A 22,268-nucleotide genomic window follows, 5' to 3' on the forward strand; every position below is an offset into this window, starting at 1 on the left:
ATCCTAAGAGTGATACAAGCTTGTTTATGCCTCTCATCCTCTAAGATTAGGATTTGGATCAATAGGCTCAAATTTGTACATCTTCTACAAATCTAGTAAACCCTTGTGAGGGATTGTTTTAGTTCTTTCTTTCTTTATCAAGATTGTATTCGGGAGAGTGTTCGGAGAAGCGGAGCCCACTCTCCGTGGTGAGGATTGCCACCAAGGTTAAAGGCATTCGGAATTGTAATCGGCACCGATCTTCGCCGAAGTTAAGAAGATCAAATAGTGAAGCCATCAACCGGTTTGGTTGGTGGAGTGGAGTAGGCCTCGCGTTGGAGGATCGAACCACTTTAAATCTCGGGTGCACTCTCTCTTGTCTCATGCTCTATATTTTGCATTGCACTTAGGATTTAACTTGTGTGCTTAAATTTCATCTTTGATCTCTTGATCTTCAAATTTGGGTTTGAAGTTTTCAAAAGGTTAAAACTTGTTAGCAACCTAAATTTCACCTCCTCATTTGTTGCCATCTCGGGACCACCCTTGGAATTTCACTTGGTATCAAAGCCTTGGCTCTTAAAAGATTTCTTTTCTTAAAATCTTTGGTAAATTTTGTAAAAAAAAAATTTAACAAGGGAAAGATCATAAGATCTTTGGCAACTTTCTAATTGTAAAATGACAAACATAAATGGAACCGGACTTCCGGAAGGCCATTCCACAACTAGACCTCCTTTCTTTGATGGGTCCAATTATGGACATTGGAAGACAAGGATGCGCATCTATCTTCTTTCGATAGATGTGGAACTTTGGCATATTGTGGAAAATGGTTACACTTTGCCTTCCAAACCATTTGAAGAATGGAATGTTGTAGAGAAAAGGCATGCAAATTTAAATTACAAAGCTATAAACTCTTTGTTTTGCGCCTTATCTATGGAGGAGTTTAATAGAGTAGCTCTTTTTGATTCCGCCAAGGTTATTTGGGATACACTTGCCGTTACCCATGAGGGAACATCACAAGTCAAGGATTCCAAAATAAACTTGTTAAAGAGAAAATATGAAATGTTTAGAATTGGTCAAAATGAAAGTATTTCCGATATGTATACCCGATTTTCTAAAATTTCTAATGAATTAGCTAATTTTGGTAAATCTTATCCTACTGATGAGCTTGTGAGTAAGTTGTTTAGGTCACTTCCTCCTTATTGGGATCCAAAGGTCACCGCCATCCAAGAATCTAAAGATCTCAAGGCGCTAACCATGGAGGAGCTTGTAGGATCTCTTATCACTCATGAGATGCTCCTCACTAGCAGTCAAGAAGAGAAGAAGCCGAAAGAGAAAGAAAGAGAAAGTCGATCTCTAGCTCTAAAGGCCTCCAAGACGGACTCATCATCAAGTGATGCGGATAGCGATGAGGAAGAAGTGTTAAGAAAATTTAAAAGCTTATGGAGAAAGAAGCATAAAAATGATAAAAAGAAGAAGAAAGAAGAAAATGTAGAAGAAGGAGGATTAATGTATTATAATTGCAAGAAGACGGGACACAAGAGACCGGAGTGTCCACTTCTCAAGTCATCTTCCTCAAAGTACAAGGGAAAGAAAGATTGGAAGAAGCATAAGGGTCTTGTAGCCGCTTGGGATGCTTCTAGCACCTCGGAAAAGAGCTCAAGTGAAGGGGAAGCTAAAAAGGACGATCTTTGCTTCATGGCATTCACCCATGAAGATGAGGTAAATTCTAACCCCTCTTGTAGTTCATCAAGTAGTGATAGTGAAAAAAATATCTTATGATGAATTGTGCTTAACCTTGCATTCTCAAATTTCAAAAAATAAAGTTCAAAAGAAATCTATTTCAAAATTAGAAAATGAACTTAATATTTTGAGAAATGAATCTTCTTCTTCCAAATCTCATGCACAACTTGAAAATTTTAAACTTGAGATTGAAACCCTTAAGGGTATTTTGGATGAGAAAACTTGCCAATTAGCACAATTTCAAAATATGGCAAGCTCTTCCAAATCTTATGAAGATGAATTTATTAATTCTTTAAATCAAATAACACATCTTCATAATGAAAATGAAAGGTTAAGATTATGTCTCTATGGATTCCTAAATGGTGACAAAATTATTGACATAATCTTGAAGGAGACTAGTCATAGACCTAATCATGCATTTTATGATAGGACTAGTCTATCTAACCCTCATGTTAGATGTCATTATTGTGGAATTAATGGTCATTACCAATTCCAATGTACATCTAAAATTAGGGATTGTGGTGGAACCAAGAAAACTTGGGTTCCCAAAGCCCCCATATGATTCTATTCATATGTGTTTTAGATTAGGGGCTTGAAATTAAAATTGAATATCTTTTTATGGTTATTTAATTATCCCCTCTTGTGTTGAATAAAAATTCTAAATAGGGGGAGTTTTATGTTTGTCTTTTTCCTAGAAAAAAGGGGAGCTTAAAATTGTAAATTTCATCCCTTTGATTTTCTTTTACCCCAATCTTTTTGATTGATGCCAAAGGGGGAGAGAAATCTAGTGTAAGGAAATATATGCATGCTTTTATTGGAAAATCTCTTATGCTTGTCATCATCAAAAAGGGGGAGATTGTAAGCCTAATGGTTCCCACCTTGGCATTCCCATCTTATTTTGATGATTCCAATACACAAGTGATTTAAGATCACTAATGTGTTTGTATGTCTAAGTTGTAGATCATAATGGTGTTAAGACAAGATTGCTTGGATTGAGGCCAAGAAGCTCTCATTGGACCGCTTATGAAGGCCAAAGACATCGGAGATCCAAGACGAATGAAGACTTGAAGAATCAAATTGAAGATCGAAGTTGTATTAGAATGTATAAGATCCAATCTTAGTTTAGATTTTAAGAGGCATAAATTAAGTAAATAAACATACACCCTAAATGTTTAAGTGATTGTCCTTGTGGTGTTCCAACACTTTGGAACCCTCATAACAATCCCAACTTGGTGTAAAGTTGGAAGCCAAAATCAAATAAGAAACAGAATTGAAAATCTGCTTGGAAATAGGCTTCTCGGAACTGCTTCTCGGAACTCCGAGATAATTCTCGGAGCTCCGAGCCCGGAACTCCGAGAAATCCTCGGAGCTCCGAGATTTGGTCTAGTACCTTTTTTCCAACTTCTGTTTGTATTCCCGAAACTCTGAGAGAAATTCTCGGAACTCCGAGACCACTATAACGGTAAGAATTTTATAGACGTTGGGAACTTTGCCAGATTTACCACTATGCCCCTCAAACGGTCATTTTTGGTTTTTCTATATATATGGGTATTCCCACCTTCCCAATCATCAATCCTAACACTCTAAAACTCTATTTGAACATCCTAAGAGTGATTCAAGCTTGTTTATGCCTCTCATCCTCTAAGATTAGGATTTAGATCAATAGGCTCAAATTTGTACATCTTCTACAAATCTAGTAAACCCTTGTGAGGGATTGTTTTAGTTCTTTCTTTCTTTATCAAGATTATATTCGGGCAAGTGTTCGGAGAAGCGGAACCCACTCTCCGTGGTGAGGATTGCCACCAAGGTTAAAGGCATTCGGAATTGTAATCGGCACCGATCTTCGCAGAAGTTAAGAATATCAAATAGTGAAGCCATCAACGGGTTTAGTTGGTGGAGTGGAGTAGGCCTCGCGTTGGAGGACCGAACCACTTTAAATCTCGGGTGCACTCTCTCTTGTCTCATGCTCTTTATTTTGCATTGCACTTAGGATTTAACTTGTGTGCTTAAATTTCATCTTTGATCTCTTGATCTTCAAATTTGGGTTTGAAGTTTTCAAAAGGTTAAAACTTGTTAGCAACCTAAATTTTACGTCCTCATTTGTTGCCATCTCGGGACCACCCTTGGAATTTCAGACTCCACACACGACTCGCCCTAGACTCTAATGTGATACTTGACTCGGACCAAGATGGCCATCCATCCCGGCTGCTCTACGTATCCCGGCCTCGGGAAGAATTAGAGTCGACGTAGTTCGGTGACCTATTCTAAACTACGATGCCTAACCATCTAAGACCGGTATCCTAGATTCCATTAACTAGACCCGACTAATTTTTAAAGCTTCTTGTACGATTGCTTAAGTTCAAGTGAATGGTAATTTTTAGGACTCCCTATATGCCCTAACTAATGCAAGTTGGTTAGCCTTAAGCTAATGCAGGTGGTTCTTATATCCTATATATACCTAGGTTGTGTGTCCTAAGGAAAATCATGGGCTAACTAAGTGTTTCCTAGTCTAGCCATCAGCACGACTAAGTGTCTAACCAACCACGACTCGAGGCCTCCTAACTCTAGGGACACTCATACGACAAGACACAGCATATCAACATAATCAGGACAGACTCCTAACTCTAAGACACCCCAAATATCTAGGACAAATTCCTAACTCTACGGGAAGATCTTTTTAAAAATATTTTGAAGAATTTTTGTATTTTTTGAAGGTTTAAAATGTTTATTTTGAAAGGTTTGACTGAACTCGGGATAAAAATCCCAAGCTGCCTACGTACCTCATGGAAAGGGATCAAGCCAACGTAGTTCGAAAAAAAATTTCCTAACTACTCTCCTGATGATTCAAGACTTTTGAGATTTTTGGTTTTTCAGATGTTTTTCAAGTGTTTTTGTTATTTTTGACACAAGAGGACAAAATCCTATCATCATAAGGGTAGGACAGACTCCTGATATCCCGTAAAGATTGGACAGAATTATATGCTTTGCAGGGGAATTGGATAGAATCACGACTCTGCAAGGGTTGGACAACATCCTATACCTCGGAGGAGTGGATAAAAAACACATGACTTGATGAGAGGTTGGACAGAATCCTAACCCCTATGATGATAGGACAAACTCCTGAAAGACTGACTTTCTAACTAAAGACTGACTCTCTAACTAAGGACAGGCTCATATATGAAAGGACTGACTCCTAGTGCACAACCCTAAGAGGGGAGTTAATGAGACAAGGCATGTCTCTAGAAGAAGAGGAGATAAAGAAGGGTGCTAGTGAGACTGAGCAAGTCTTCTAGACACAGAGGTGGGCTCCAAGTAACCTTATCATTGCCCTTGCAATGATAAAATAGGAATATAGCAACTATCAGACCATGTTGGTCTTCAACTAAAAAGGGGCACAACTACTTGTGAGACTTGAGTAGTCTCTTATGAATAAACTACTTTACTGAGACATAGCATGTCTCCCTAAAGGGTTTGACTTTTCTGCACGAGACATAGCTTGTCTCCTAAAAGAGGGCTCTAGATGACTCTTTCATCGTCCTTGCAATGAATGGGCTTATAATATTCAAGGGTACACATCTAAAAGGCTGGGCAAGTCTTTTAAATAAAAGAGGGGAGTGCTACTTGGACTAAGCAAGTCCCCTAATGATGGGCTTGGGCTAACGCCTTCATCGCCCTTGCAATGATGGTAAAATAATCAAATGGAAAGAACCCTGAATGAGGAAGCATGGATAATTACTCAAAAGACAGACAAAGTTATTCATAAAAGGGGAAGGTATCGAAAAAAACCTCTGGACATTGAAGATGGTTGCTAGGTCATTGATCTCCACAAAAATATTTGAAAATGAAGGCTCCGTCATGAAACAAAAGAGAGGCAGCCTACGACTACTTAGGTATTTGAACCAAAATGTGCCTCCTTTCCTTGAAATATAAGATCTGTACATACATGACAAAAGACTAACATTCTCTATAAAATCCACATGATATCATCCTAATCATACTTTCTCAGAAATTACGACATGTCTTGCTTCTAATTTCAAACGCTATGAGCCTAAACTAGTTCATATCACTAATGACCATAATCAATACCCATTATTTAGATACTTTAGAGTACTGACATGAAGTTTCTCATGTTTAAACATTCTAAAAAAAAAAAATCAACTACAACAAACATACGCATTTATTTTAAATCATTTCCAAGCAACACTAATGATAAGAACTGTGCATCCAAGCAATGTCAGTAAAGCAACTATTCATTTATATCTTATGTTACCAACGAGCCCTTAAATATTCTGAAATAAAATGGGATGAATCAACCTTACAGCCCTTGCTAATCATATAAAATGACCATTTAATCTGCACAAGTATTGAGACGTGTATTGTGTTAACTTCCCAAAACAGGGGCTGAAATAAGGGCTATCAAACAGGGTTGAAATGAGGGCTATACTGCTAACACATAACATGGACTTGTAGACACCCACATTTTGCTTTACTTTAACCAACAATAACCTAATATATGTTTTAGGTCATTAATATCTTGATCTGACTTTACGGATCATCAATCGGGACAAAATAAGATAGGGTCACTTCATAGCCCGAACCCTGATTCCATTCCGAGACCCGATTTCCGTAAATCGTTAGATCAATGGCAGATCTTGACCTGGGTCTAACCATCCAAAACCACCTAACCTCTCCTCTCATCCTAACCATCCAAACCTCACCTAACCTCACCTAACCTCTCCTCTCATCCTAACCATCCAAACCTCACCTAACCTCACCTAACCTCACCTAACCACCTAACCTCACCTAACCTTACCTAACCTCACCTAACCTCACCTAACCTCCTATCCCATTCTCCTATAAATACCCTCTCATCCCACCATCCAAGAAAAAGAAGAAAAAGAACCCCTCTCTTAGAAAATTCATCCCTCTCCCTCATCTCTTCAAGGGTTCGGCCATCCTTGCCGGATCGGGTGATTTTATACGTTGGGTGATATATATCAAAAGCAGTCATTATCAAGCAAGGAATCATCTTCAAGGAATTACCATCAAAGAAAAATCAAACACAAAGTGGGTTTCCAAAGAGGTAGGCATTTATTTCAATTCTATGTAGGGTCTGTTTTCATGCATATCTTTTACTTTAAAAGAAAAACCATGTTAGGAAGCATCTAGGATCAATCTTTACTCATATTCTTCTTGATGGTAGACTTTGAAGTTATACATGTTTCCCTCTTCTCTTAACCCATCTGATCTTCATTTTTATTTTTCCCTAATGGTTCACACCCTGGTTAGCCTCTGGTTAGCTCCTGGTTGCACCCAGGTTCGCTGCTGGTTGCACCCAGGTTCGATACTGGTTGCACCCTGGTTCCCTACTGGTTCGCACCCTGCTTCCCTGCTGGTTGCACCCTGGTTCCCTACTGGTTCGCACCCTGGTTCGATATTGGTTCGCACCCTGGTTCCCTGCTGGTTCGCACTCTGGTTAGACCCTGGTTGCACCCAGGTTCGCTGCTGGTTGCACCCAGGTTCCCTGCTGGTTGCACCCTGGTTCCCCTGCTGGTTCGCACCCTGGTTCCCTGCTGGTTCGCACCCTGGTGCACCCTGGTCCGCACCCTGGTTTGTACCCTGCTTCCTCCTAGTTAGACCATGGCTAGTCTCGGGTTTGCTCCTAACTTAGACCCGACTCACTTGACCCTAACCATTAACCCAATCCAACCAAGTCATATCCCAACACAAATTAAGAAATCAAGATACACATTTAGGATTCACATTGAAATTAGATCATAGGATGCATGTCACTTAGTTCGCACAATAACATAGAGTTGAATGAGCCATTTAAAATAAATTTAAAAGAGTTAGCTTTTGGAATCGAAGACCGATTATCGGGCAAGAATGGTGCATGTGGTGGATAACTCCCCATACCTTCCATTCTCGTAACCAGGTAGCGAGTCTAGATTTCTGGTTAATTACGGGTCCTAGATCCCACATCTAGGTGGCGACTCTGTCAATCTCTTTCGTGTGGAATTCGGATTGCCTTAGTGATCCTAAGTTCACAGGAAAGACGAATTCAAATCAATAATTAAAATGCACACGCCAATCGCGTGGGAACGAGAGACCAAGAGAGAGAGAGCGCGGCGGCTCGCGCCCCACACCCCTCTCGCGGGATCTGGGTACCACAGTCTGGCGACTCTGCTGGGGACCCGATCCCGCGAGAGGTGGCGACTCTGTCAGTCTCTTTCGTGTGGAATTCGGATTGCCTTAGTGATCCCAAGTTCACAGGAAAGATTAATTCAAATCAACATTAAAATGCACACGCCAATCGCGTGGGTACGAGAGACCAAGAGAGAGAGCGCGGCGGCTCGCGCCCCACCCCTCTCGCGGGATCGGGTCCCACAGTCTGGCGACTCTGCTGGGGACCACCTAACTTCATTAAAATTTCAAAAGATAATTCATTTGAATTTAATTTAACTGGCTCATAAAAACTCTATACTTGTTAGATTAGTTTGTCTTGTTTTATTTTCTCTCATCACATTTTACTCGAACTTAATTTAACAAAACCTGAAGGCATCATAGATTGCGCGAACTTATTGCACACACTTACATCACTTGCATCTAAACCCTTGCATCTCACATTCACACACGTCCTATTTTAGGAACCCGGAGTGTTATCTAGCATGGTTGACTGGGATTTCATCACCTGGTGCCTCTGTGCTAGAGAAGCATTCCACCCTTAGCCTAGTACCTTTATGGTGCGTAAACGGATCTATTGTTCACGTACTGATACGCCGGACACTGGTACAGTATATCGAACATGGATTCGCGCTAAGGGAACTCTTGGCCTTACCCCTAGATTAACCTACACATGCATGTAGTATACAAACACATGTGCATCACGTGTGTGAGCCTAGTTTAGGATATCCTACCCATTGGTGTCTAGATTAGGCCGTGGTCCATCTTTCAATGGTCACGATCGGTCCTTATATACACGAACAAAGTCATGAGTCGAGATTCTCTCTCCACTCCGATAGATTAGGATTAAGGTTGATGCCTTCAGGTAACACTGATAAAATGTGAAAAAAAAAAAATTCCCTTTGGGTTAGGATATAAATCCCATCATTTCCAAAGATCTCATAGGATTAGTCATTCATGATCTATCCGTTGAAAGCAATCTTATGCTATCTCATCTAATCTTTTGATCGTGCGCCTTTCGTTCTTCTGTCATACGATTCGATCGTATCTTCATGCCATCCCCTAACTGGCAGATGCAGAATCTCACAATCTTTCGATTATGCGTTCTCATGATCTGATCATGCCTGGTCCAGATAATCCAATCTTGCTTGTACCCCTGGTCTGTTCCTCCTCTAGGGGCTACCTTTTTCAAGATTATTTTGCTAAGTCCTTCAGAGTTCACTCTCAGAATCCTTGAGCTAGGGGCATTTCCCTATGCGAATCAGTCATCATTGTCCAAAATTGAAAGTATCAGCCATGATGATGTTCAAAACGAACCAGCCTTCGCCGAGCCTTCAACGCCAAACAGTTGCAGCAGTTAAAGTTTTAGTCACTTACTATTTTATGTTGAGTCAGTCATCATGGTCAGTATAATTGTTGAGTCCGGTCTTACAGTTAAAGGTCAATGCCTAGTCCAGGCAAGTTATCTTCTGTTTCCCTTTCTTATTTAGAGTTGTGAATCCTGAGCATGTTCAGGATAGGTCGTCTGATGTAATAGCTTTTCTTTAAATAAAATTTCAGTCAGTTCCAAAAAGTTCACTTGTGTCTGTTCTTAAGTGTGCTTCTGATCTTAAAATAAGACTCCCTCTTCAAATGAGGACAAAATTGACGAAACTCCACTTGAGTCACAGCAATTACTTGAACGAGAGGAGGAGCGCCAATCCCAACCTTTCAAAGATGAAATTGAAATGATAAACACTGGCACTGAAACTTTGATTCAGTGAATGCCGATTGAAAATACATTACCCTCTAAAGAGTGTGAAGAATTGATAAAATTATTTCAAGAATAAGAAGATTGTCTAGAAAAGCTACAACCGATACCAGGGGCAAGACATAGATGGAAAGCTCAAAGAAAATGAAGAAAGTGAGAAGATATATGCTATACAAGGGGCATAGAATGGAAACAACTTTCATATTTCCAATCAATGACCTTGGTTCTCAAATTCATAACATAAAGCCAACAAATTCAAGATGAAAAGTTCAAGAGCAAACAATGAAAAGTGATCATCAGATATCGAGAGTACGAATCCATAGATGGAGGATGTCAAAGAACAAGTTTCACTCTATGAAAATCAAAAGCACGTATTAGAATCTTGGAAGAAGAAGATCCATTATCTCTTACCTGGAAATGCCGTCAAATTCTGTGAAAAAAAAGAAAAGAAAAAATAAATAAATAATCAGTACCAGAGGGACCCTAGTAACCTAGATCGATTCCCAATTTGAACATCGGAAGGCCTCCTTTGGCCGAATAAATCCCAAAATCAGAACCCAACGTCAAAAGAATACCGGTTTGCAAACCCTTCGAGCCTGAATCAAATTTTCTTGAAAACCCATCAAACTAGGGGCATCCGCCCCGAACTACGCGAGACCTGATCCCTACACTGGGGTACGTAGGCAGCTCGGTTAAACCGAGTTCGGTCGATTCAAAAAAAAAAGAAAAAGAAAAATCAATCGTTCCAGAAAAAAAAAGATGGACAAGTTCCAAAAGAAGAGAAGCTAATTGTTCCAGAAAGAAAAGAAAAAAGGAAAAAAATCAATTAACCTTCAAACAATTGATCTTCAAACTAGGGGCATTCGCCTTGACCTACACACGACCTGATTCCTACCTTGGGATATGTAGGCAACCTGTTCACAGGTTCGGTCGAAATCTTTGTTGAACCTTAAGCCATTCTTTGAAAAGCCCTATCCTACCTATAAAGTCCTTCTGGTGTTCAGAACTAATGAGCTAGGTCCCGAGACACAATAAAAAAAAATGATGAATAAGAAAACGAACGGAGTTTGAAGATCTGCTAGACTGAAAACCTGAAAGGGCGGTCTAGGCAAAATTTAAGATCATTCCCCTGCTAAGTTGAAAACCCGAAAGGGCGGCTTAGGCAAAAGCTAAGGGGATAGCCTGCTGGATCGAAAACCTAGAATGGTGGTTCAGGCAAAAGTTAAGGCTAGCGCGGTCCGCCAAGTTAAAAACCCCGAAGAGGTGACTTGGTCACGGTAAGAGAATCAGTATAAGAAGGCAACAGCCGGTATCAAGACTGAAGATCAACTGAAGTTCAAGCAAATTCAAGTGATATCCTCAAAACTGGGGGCATTGAAGCTAAGCAATCTTAGGGGGCGTAATTAAATCCTTGAGGCATTACTGTTTTAAGGAAGAAGTCTAGTGTTTACCAATTGAAAAACTATTCCTCGAAAGGATAGACTTACCAAACAAAATATTAACTAAGTCAGAAGCATCACTGTGTTTGTCAGTATAGTCAGTCAATCTTTGTTATTCTAAGTTCACTCCTTCAGGGCTGCTCAATCCTTTGAGTAGTGCCTTTCATCTAAGTTTTCTCTTTAGAAAGAGTCAATCGTCGTTCCTATGTCCAAATGATGTAACTGTCTTGGTGAAGGAGGCCCGGCCTAGGCAGCTCCCTGCAATTATACCTGAAAGGGTTCGAGAATCTAGTCAAACAGCTACATTTCAAAGAAGATCAACTCAGAAGAGTTCAGAAGTAGAAACATCAGAAAGCCCAGCTTCCGTAAAAAGATCATACCCCAGGAAGGCACCTTAAGCTTGGAAGAGCCCCAGATGCAATGGTGGTTGAGCCAATTTCTCAGAAAGATGAACCATTAAAATTCAGAATTTCCTTCCGGTTAGTTAAATACTATCCTGGTCAAGAAATGTTCATCTAAGCACCTGTCAAAAAACAGATCCCGCTTTTCCATGTTAGAGAGCCGTTGTTCTAAATTACCAATTTCAAGTATCTTGTTCAAGGTTTCAGTTATCAAAATCCCCAGAAGACAAGACCAACAGTCTCATTGAGAAAAATCTTGTTGAAGTTTCATAAAAGTGTTCCTAATCCATTCTTGTTACTAATGGTTCTTCGTTCATAAGGTTGGTCGTCTCATCATTCGTCAAAGTCTTGGTTTCCAATATCTTTACTGGGCACGATCTATAATGTCCCCGATTTCATTGAGTTCAAAAAAAAAAAAAAAAAAAATCCAAAATTCATCAAATCCAATCCCCGATTCAAACAAATCCAATCTTACGTCAAATTCAAGTTCATGAAAAATCTCATGTCCTCTTTGAGCCCTTTTGTGAAAGGTGCCTCATTTCTCGAGTCCATTTGTGAATGGTCTCGTCTTCTCCTTGAACCCGTTTGTGAACAGGTTTCTCATTCTCTGAGTCCATTTGTGAATGCTCTAATGTCCTCTTTGAGCCCGTTTGTGAACGGTGCCTCTGTTCTCGAGGCCATTTGTGAATGGTCTCATCTTCTCCTTGAGCCCGTTTGCGGACGGTACCTCATTTTCCAAAAATAAAAAAATTTATCAAATCCAAATCCTTAATTAAAAATAAAAAAATAAAAAAAATCCAATCCTACGTCAAATTCAAGTTCATAAAAAAATCTCTAAATTCTTCGAGCCCGTTTGTGAACGGGGCCTCATTTCTCAAGTCCATTTGTGAATGGTCTCGTCTTCTCCTTGAACCCGTTTGTGAACAGGTTTCTCATTCTCTGAGTCCATTTGTGAATGCTCTAATGTCCTCTTTGAGCCCGTTTGTGAACGGTGCCTCTGTTCTCGAGGCCATTTGTGAATGGTCTCATCTTCTCCTTGAGCCCGTTTGCGGACGGTACCTCATTTTCCAAAAATAAAAAATTTATCAAATCCAAATCCTTAATTAAAAAAAAAAAATAAAAAAAATCCAATCCTACGTCAAATTCAAGTTCATAAAAAATCTCTAAATTCTTCGAGCCCGTTTGTGAACGGGGCCTCATTTCTCAAGTCCATTTGTGAATGGTCTCGTCTTCTCCTTGAACCCGTTTGTGAACGGTGTCTCATTCTCTGAGTCCATTTGTGAATGGTCTCATCTTCTCCTTGAGCCCGTTTGTGAACGGTGCCTCATTTTCTGAGTCCATTTGTGAATGGTCTCGTGTCCTCTTTGAGCCCGTTTGTGAACGGTGCCTCATTTCTCGAGTCCATTTGTGAATGGTCTTGTCTTCTCCTTGAGCCCGTTTGTGAACGGTGCCTCATTTCTCGAATCCATTTGTGAATGGTCTCGTCTTCTCCTTGAGCCCGTTTGTGAATGGTGCCTCATTTCTCGAGTCCATTTGTGAATGGTCTTGTCTTATCCTTGAGCCCATTTGTGAATGGCGCCTCTTTTCTCGAATCCATTTGTGAATGGTATCGTCCTCCTTGAGCCCGTTTGTGAATGGTGCCTCATTTCTCGAGTCCATTTGTGAATGGTCTTGTCTTCTCCTTGAGCCCGTTTGTGAACGGTGCCTCTTTTCTTCGAGTCCATACAACTATGGTCTCTTATCCTCTTTGAACATCATACATCTATGATGTCTCATTTCCTTGGAATCCGTACAAATACGGTATTTCATTCTCTTCGAGTCCATACAACTATGGTCTCTTATCCCCTTTGAACATCATACAACTATGATGTCTCATTTCCTTGGAATCCTTACAAATACGGTATTTCATTCTCTTCGAGTCCATACAACTATGGTCTCTTATACCCTTTGAACATCATACAACTATGATGTCTCATTTCCTTGGAATCCGTACAAATACGGTATTTCATTCTCTTCGAGTCCATACAACTATGGTCTCTTATCCCCTTTGAACATCATACAACTATGATGTCTCATTTCCTTGGAATCCGTACAAATACGGTATTTCATTCTCTTCAAGTCCATACAACTATGGTCTCTTATCCTCTTTGAACATCATACAACTATGATGTCTCATTTCCTTGGAATCCGTACAAATACGGTATTTCATTCTCTTCGAGTCCATACAACTTTGATCTCTTATCCCCTTTGAACATCATACAACTATGATGTCTCATTTCCTTGGAATCCTTACAAATACGGTATTTCATTCTCTTCGAGTCCATACAACTATGGTCTCTTATACCCTTTGAACATCATACAACTATGATGTCTCATTTCCTTGGAATCCGTACAAATACGGTATTTCATTCTCTTCGAGTCCATACAACTATGGTCTCTTATACCCTTTGAACATCATACAACTATGATGTCTCATTTCCTTGGAATCCGTACAAATACGGTATTTCATTCTCTTCGAGTCCATACAACTATGGTCTCTTATCCCCTTTGAACATCATACAACTATGATGTCTCATTTCCTTGGAATCCGTACAAATACGGTATTTCATTCTCTTCAAGTCCATACAACAATGATCTCTTATACCCTTTGAACATCATACAACTATGATGTCTCATTTCCTTGGAATCCGTATAAATACGGTATTTTATCTTGCCTAAGCCCATTCAAAAATGATGCTGCATTTTCATTAAGAATCTTTCAAAAGTCATCCATTATTCTCTCTGAGACCATTTGAAAATGACGTCTCATTTCCTCTGAAGCTGTTCAAAAGCGATATTCCTTTCCCTCCGAAAATCCATTTGAAAATGGTATCCCATTTCTCTCGTTGCCAGCGGCACCGCAGCGGGTTTGTTTTATTGCATTCCAATTCTAGGATTTCATCTAAGGTCTTGCATTATATTAGGTTGCATTGTGTTTAGGGGGTTCCTTTGTCGATTAAAGTTACGCAAAATGGTTCTGTCATTTTAACTTTGGTATTCGATGACTACGTCGTCTCTACCAAAGAGGGGCATCTGTAGACACCCACATTTTGCTTTACTTTAACCAACAATAACCTAATATATGTTTTAGGTCATTAATATCTTGATCTGACTTTACGGATCATCAATCGGGACAAAATAAGATAGGGTCACTTCATAGCCCGAACCCTGATTCCATTCCGAGACCCGATTTCCGTAAATCGTTAGATCAATGGCAGATCTTGACCTGGGTCTAACCATCCAAAACCACCTAACCTCTCCTCTCATCCTAACCATCCAAACCTCACCTAACCTCACCTAACCTCTCCTCTCATCCTAACCATCCAAACCTCACCTAACCTCACCTAACCTCACCTAACCACCTAACCTCACCTAACCTTACCTAACCTCACCTAACCTCACCTAACCTCCTATCCCATTCTCCTATAAATACCCTCTCATCCCACCATCCAAGAAAAAGAAGAAAAAGAACCCCTCTCTTAGAAAATTCATCCCTCTCCCTCATCTCTTCAAGGGTTCGGCCATCCTTGCCGGATCGGGTGATTTTATACGTTGGGTGATATATATCAAAAGCAGTCATTATCAAGCAAGGAATCATCTTCAAGGAATTACCATCAAAGAAAAATCAAACACAAAGTGGGTTTCCAAAGAGGTAGGCATTTATTTCAATTCTATGTAGGGTCTGTTTTCATGCATATCTTTTACTTTAAAAGAAAAACCATGTTAGGAAGCATGTAGGGTCTGTTTTCCCCCTGGTTAGCCTCTGGTTAGACCCTGGTTGCACCCAGGTTCGCTGCTGGTTGCACCCAGGTTCGATGCTGGTTGCACCCTGGTTCCCTACTGATTCGCACCCTGGTTCCCTGCTGGTTGCACCCTGGTTCCCTACTGGTTCGCACCCTGGTTCCCTACTGGTTCGCACCCTGCTTCCCTGCTGGTTGCACCCTGGTTCCCTACTGGTTCGCACCCTGGTTCGATATTGGTTCGCACCCTGGTTCCCTGCTGGTTCGCACTCTGGTTAGACCCTGGTTGCACCCAGGTTCGCTGCTAGTTGCACCCAGGTTCCCTGCTGGTTGCACCCTGGTTCCCCTGCTGGTTCGCACCCTGGTTCCCTGCTGGTTCGCACCCTGGTGCACCCTGGTCCGCACCCTGGTTTGTACCCTGCTTCCTCCTAGTTAGACCATGGCTAGTCTCGGGTTTGCTCCTAACTTAGACCCGACTCACTTGACCCTAACCATTAACCCAATCCAACCAAGTCATATCCCAACACAATCCGAGTCGCATGTCTGAATCCATTTGGCCGAATCTCATAAGCCCGCCCACTTTGAATTCCGAAAATTCAAACCCTTGATGATTCCAATATGCTCAATTCTTTGATGCAAATTCCCAATTCCAAAATCCCATTGCTATATCAATGTTTTTGAATCTCAAGTCCAATGCTCAAATACAAACCCGATTCCTGATCCAAATACCAAACCTGTTTTCCAAAATCCAAGCAACCTCGCCAGTGGAACTACGTGTGGCTTGATCCCCATCACGGGGTACGTAGGCAATTTGGCACTCCCAAGTTCAGTCGCACCTTTCTCTATCTTTCCCATTCCCTCACACTATTCATCATCTCGATTCATCTCGTGTCTCTCGGAACCATTGGATTATGGTTTCCGTCGTAAGAACCCTTAGAGCCCAATTTAGGAACAATGGTGTCGTGTCGTGTTGTGTCCTAAGTTTTAGGGAGTCCTAGAGTTAGGAGTCCAGCCTCATCACGGACGCTTGCTATGTATACCAACCGTGCCATAGGTCAAGTTACACTAGTCATCCAGTTTTTCCCTAGGACAAGCCTAGTAAACTAGGATGTAGGCTAACCTGCATTAGTCTAAGGGACAACTTGCATTTAGATATGATCATATAGCATCTTCGATGAAATCCTAAGATAATAAAATCCTCAACTTGAATTAAATAACTTCTCTTAAAACTGTTGAAACAGTCAATCCCGTCTAGATCGGTGTCCTAGTTGAGTTAGGCATATGTAGCTTAGCTTAGGTGCACCGAACTACGTCGACTCTGATCCCAGTGAGGCTTGGGTACGTAGGCAGCTTGGATGTCTGATGGCATACCACCCGCGAGTCGGCACCACAACAAATTGTGGTGTTTTGTATATTAATTTTCTTGTAAATGCTTAATCAAATCACTTAGGTTTTTTTCATGAAATTAGAATTTTAGGAGAACTTTCACCTAGATTGAATCCAGACAAATTAAGAAATCAAGATACACATTTAGGATTCACATTGAAATTAGATCATAGGATGCATGTCACTTAGTTCGCACAATAACATAGAGTTGAATGAGCCATTTAAAATAAATTTAAAAGAGTTAGCTTTTGGAATCGAAGACCGATTATCGGGCAAGAATGGTGCATGTGGTGGATAACTCCCCATACCTTCCATTCTCGTAACCAGGTAGCGAGTCTAGATTTCTGGTTAATTACGGGTCCTAGATCCCACATCTAGGTGGCGACTCTGTCAATCTCTTTCGTGTGGAATTCGGATTGCCTTAGTGATCCTAAGTTCACAGGAAAGACGAATTCAAATCAATAATTAAAATGCACACGCCAATCGCGTGGGAACGAGAGACCAAGAGAGAGAGAGCGCGGCGGCTCGCGCCCCACACCCCTCTCGCGGGATCTGGGTACCACAGGACTGAATAGCAACTAGGATGGGCTGATAAAGACACAAAGAAAGTATACATGACTGAACATAACATCAACTGTGAAATCTTACAACTCTAAATTGGATGATCAAGCATGCTTACCCATTTTTTTATTATTGGTCCTCAAAAGAAGTAAAAAGCTTATGTTTTCTTCTCAATATCTAAACCAAGACTTGTAAGAACTCAAGGGAAATGCAGGGGGGAGCTGGACCATCATCAAAGACATGGGGGCTGAATCATCAAAGGCATGAGGGCTGCTATCATCAAAGGATGTGTGGGGCTGCCAAGATCATTATCAAGGGGAAGTAACCCAACAGATTTTGGAGGGGGGGGGTTCACTCACAGTTCAATCGACTAGTGTGAAACAAAATGATATAAAACATTAATTTCTCTTATATCCCTAGACTCCTTTTAACTCAACAGACATGGAAAACAGACTATGATTTTCACAATTTACCATGTGTCTGCATACATTTAATTCTCCAACCACCCAATTGTTCATTTTATTTTTTAGTAAATTCAATCATTACAATACATAGCACGTAGCTCAAATTATCTGTAGTATCTTAGCATAATAATCATTGTTCATGTCATAGAACACTACAAGACAAATATAAATCTCATCCTTGCATAACAATAGTTTTTTATTATTATTCTCATATGTTCTCAACACCATTACATACAAATTCTTCCATTTTATTTCAGCTCATTTTTTCTTCGATTACAAATTTTAGCCCTGATAAGCATGACAAGCATTATGATCATCTAAGAACCAAATGACTTCAAACAAATCGATTATGTTATCCATGTTTCCCAAAAAAAATGACCATAAACATAAAGCCCAGCACACGATAGAAACATATTATCCAATAGGGTAAGCTCCCCTGATCAAACTAATGGACTCACTTTATTAGATAATCCAATCATAATAGATTTTCATTACTCAATGTCCCTAATAGCTAGCCTTACAACACTTGATATGTTAAACATCCTGAGTATTGACACACCTTAAAATCAACTTAACCCCCTACCATACCTTCTTACCATAAACTTGCTAGTTCAAGTTTGTTACAGGCTTACAGCCGACCATGGACCCATATCATTAGCAGAACTTAGCATATATATATATATATATATATATATATATATATATATATCAAACGATCAACATGCGAGTGACATATAATGACCACAAGCATACCTGTATAAGCAAAACTCCAAGAATGTGAGACCCAATAGCCTCTAAATACATAGCATGGCAAAATCTAATCTAATCGTGCATAGAACTGAACTACAGAAAATAAAATACTCATTACATGTACAGGAGATTGAACTACATGAGATCAGAAAAATACAACACTCATTGTATGTATGTTCCATTCCCGAGCTTGTGAAATATTGCCTAATCAGACATTTGTCGGATAAGCGAAGACAATGAGTTGTCCAAAACATAGAAAATTAGATATTGAATGCCTTAAAAAAATCATAATCATCCGAACAGATAAGTTTCTTATTACAACTTAAAAATTAAATATGCCACAAAATATTAAAGCACAAGATCATGCAAAATTTATAGAGCATACAACCAGTTCATAAACTTTCACAAGCATTCTTCATTATCATTTTTTTAGGATATTGACAATATAAGGCACATAATCAGCTTTTTAAAAGAGCATATCTTCTAATTTTTAAAGGATAAACAAAATCATATGATGAAGGTTCATAAAAACAGATCTTGTAAAAAAACGAAAATGCTTACCTCTCGATGAATTACCTTCTATATCCCTCCTTATGTCCTCCTTAAGCCTTTGTCAAAATTTCAGAGCAAAAGAAGAATCTTCAAGCTTCAACTCGAAATTGCTTAAAGATGATTGAATTCAAGCTATTGAATGATGAGATTTGCTTGAGGTAGCTGAAGATGGGCTGAAATCCGATGATCTGAACTGCTGCTTTAATTGAACAAGGTATAACTCGAGCTTAAAACCTTCTGATCTCGCCAATTTCACTTGAAAGAGAATAAGCCATCGGAATTTGATAGGAATCTAGCGATTTGACTGGAGAAGAAGAAGGAAAAGGAGCTAGGGTTTCAATTGGAAAATGACTAGAGGCTACGGTTTGGACTAAGGTTTCAAGAAAATCAAGATCTGCTAGAGTAGAAGTGAAAGGATGTTAACCAAAAGAGGCAAAAATCAGTCAAAGGAATGTAGTAATAGAAGAACTTGGCAGGAAAACTTGCCGGATCTGGCAGAATCTGCCGGAGAAGATGATTTCTTGATCAGAAAATGGAGATCGCAGGTTAGGGTTCCGATCAATTTTCCCTTTCCCTCTCTCTCGTTCTCTCTAATTAGGTTTAGAAAATTCTCCTTTTTTTTTTGAAAATGAAAGATTAGGTTGGTATTTATAGAAAATTGGGGACACTGATATTTGCACTACCTGATGGGCGCGCGGATGCGCAAACTTTTGATAAGGCGCAAAAAAAATCGTGTCCTATTCAAAACTGGGTCTGTGCCTTCCAGGATAAATCACCCCCCTTATACGTATTTGCACTACGACATTGCTTGATTCGTTCACTAGGTAAATGAGCTCGGATTTTGACGAAATTTTATGGGGATCTTGGTGTGACCCTAACCAAGCTTAGGTTAGAATTTGGGGTTTCAATTCATAGATTTAATGGGGTTTATCATTTACACGAAGAGATTCAGGGCCCGGTCAAAATGGGGTGTCTACACACGGCGACAAACCGTGAAGAGCCACGTAAGAAGGAATCTAGGGTCCGTAGCAATAAGCTACGAAGAGCCCAGTAGAAATCAAGGGTCCACAATGATAAACCATGAAGATCCATGCAATGAATCAAGGGTCCGTAGCAATAAGCCACGAAGAGCCTAGAAGGAATAATGACAAGTAAAGAAAATGAATGAATAGTGGGTTCACGATATAGCCTAAAGGACAGATCACGAAGAGCCATACAAAATGCAAGGGTCTATGGTGTACCTGAATGGCAGACCATGAAGAGCCAACAATACACAAGAATAGTGGGTCCATGATACAGCCTAAAGGACATGTCATGAAGAGCCACATAAGAGACAAGGGTTCGTAGTGCGCCCGACTGGCATACCACGAAGAGCCAAGAATGAACAAGGATAGTGGGTCCATGATATAGCCCAAAGGACAAATCATGAATAGCCACATAGAAAGCAAGGGTCCATGGTGTGCCTAATTGGCAAACCACGAAGAGCCTAGAATGAACAAGACTTACACATGGCACTTATTTGCTGATTTGAGAATCAATTTTTTTGTTTGCTTTTTCTTAGAAGCCATCAGGTTTTCCTGAAGATTGATTGATTTTGAATGATGTTGAAGATTAATTGATTTTGAATGATTCTTTTAGGATTGATTGTCTCTCACTGAGAAAATTAGGAGTATGAGTTCCTTGCTGAGGACCAGACTTAGGTGACTTGCTGGGATTTGGATATTGGCCCTCTTTGTCAAGAGAACAAAATTCTGGTAAGGTTTGAAGGTTGTGGGAGCAAATTCTAGACTCCACTGGGAAGTTGATTTCTTTGGAGGTTGACTCTTCTGGAGAGTTAACTCATTTAAGGATTTTAGAGATTTGGCTCGAGATGTGCTCGTATCTCTCCTATCTCAACTTGCTGGAGACATTAGCCCTAATTGCCTTTGTGTGCTTGACATCTTTTATGACGCAAGTTATAAAAGATGCCCCTAGTGTATTGTGCTTCCATGACAAGAGTCTCAAGGAAAAAGAACAATGGTGTTTAGAGAAAAGGTGTTTCTTTCTGTGAAGGCTTAAGGTTATGCAAGTTCTTTTCCTTGGCATGAATAGGACAATCACCCTGATGGCTTAAAATGAGAATTCTTTCCCTCTTTGCTAATCATCGTTGATGGCTTGAAGTTGTGATGTCTCCGGCATGTCTGAACAATATGTATCTTACTCTTCTTTGATTCCTAAACCAAAATTTACTTTGAATTTTCTTCCCATTTTGGAAGGTGTACTCCCATTCTTTCCAATGCGAGACAACTTTGGACCTTGAAAGAAAAACGGATAAGAATGAGGAACAAACTTTCAAGGACTCGATCAAACAAGATTCAGTCTATTCAAGGGACTGGACTCACTTTTGATTCACCCTTAGATCTGATGTGTTATTATTTTTATGGTAAGGCTAGCATCTCTTAGAGTAATCTCGAAGACCATGTTAAGAGGCTCTAATTTCCTCCATCGGTATTTCTGTCATGGTTAATACCCCCTTCAGATTGCTCAGTTTTAATGCCCGTAGTTTAGGAAGGTATCAAAGTAAGTCTTGCCGACACTAGTGTTGAACCATCGAATCTTATTCGATCTTGAAATCTTGATTCTTTTGAATCCCTGAATTATAGAATCATTGAACTATTAAGTCAGTGATTATCGAACTATTGATTTTTGACCTCTTGGGATGCTTTAGTTTATTTCTGGACCCTTATTGCCTTTGGGGAATGCATAATACGTTAGCAGCTTGATACTATTTGGCCAAATTCTGGACCCTCAGTGGGGAATGCATAATACACTGAAATTGTCGACATCTGAACTATTGAACCAATAAACTAAGCTTCTTGTTACCCAAGATGTATCGAGCTTTTTGTTGAAATCACATTTAAATTTTGATATCCAGTTTGATTATCGAGTCTTAAGAATTATTGATTGAATGTGTTTGTTCTGTGGAACCCTTAATTGTTTGTATTGACCCACATCTTTGATCATTGCTTCCGTCACTTGCTTTATTATCTGATAGCGTAGCCTATATTATTCACATTGAGCTTTAGCTCACCCGTGGTTTATATTTTCAGATCAAGCGGATTGACTCCAGTCTAAAGTTGGAGTAGCGAGGAGATTCCACAAGTAGAGCAATTTTTTTTTATTCTATCTAGTTGTTAGGTGAGAAAGTGATGGACTGATTTTTTTCGTTATTTATTTATTATTACTGTTGGGGGAGAGTGAGAGATTGACACTCTTTGTGTAGCCATTTAAAGTTTATTATTAAT

General features: G+C 39.9%; 1 protein-coding gene across 1 annotated transcript; it reads left to right on the forward strand.

Moving 5' to 3' along the window:
• Positions 1 to 802: 802 nt before the first annotated feature.
• LOC143861486 (uncharacterized) lies at positions 803 to 22,268 on the forward strand. The gene is made up of 2 exons (XM_077372410.1): positions 803 to 1,698; positions 22,074 to 22,268. The coding sequence occupies exons 1-2, from the start codon at positions 910 to 912 to the stop codon at positions 22,107 to 22,109; spliced, it is 825 nt and encodes a 274-aa protein (XP_077228525.1). The 5' UTR covers positions 803 to 909; the 3' UTR covers positions 22,110 to 22,268.

This window comes from Tasmannia lanceolata, unplaced genomic scaffold (genome assembly GCF_043159265.1).
Source record: "Tasmannia lanceolata isolate RefF3 unplaced genomic scaffold, GAP_Taslan_0.1 ptg000003l, whole genome shotgun sequence".
In the NCBI taxonomy this organism is placed as follows: Eukaryota; Viridiplantae; Streptophyta; class Magnoliopsida; order Canellales; family Winteraceae; genus Tasmannia; species Tasmannia lanceolata.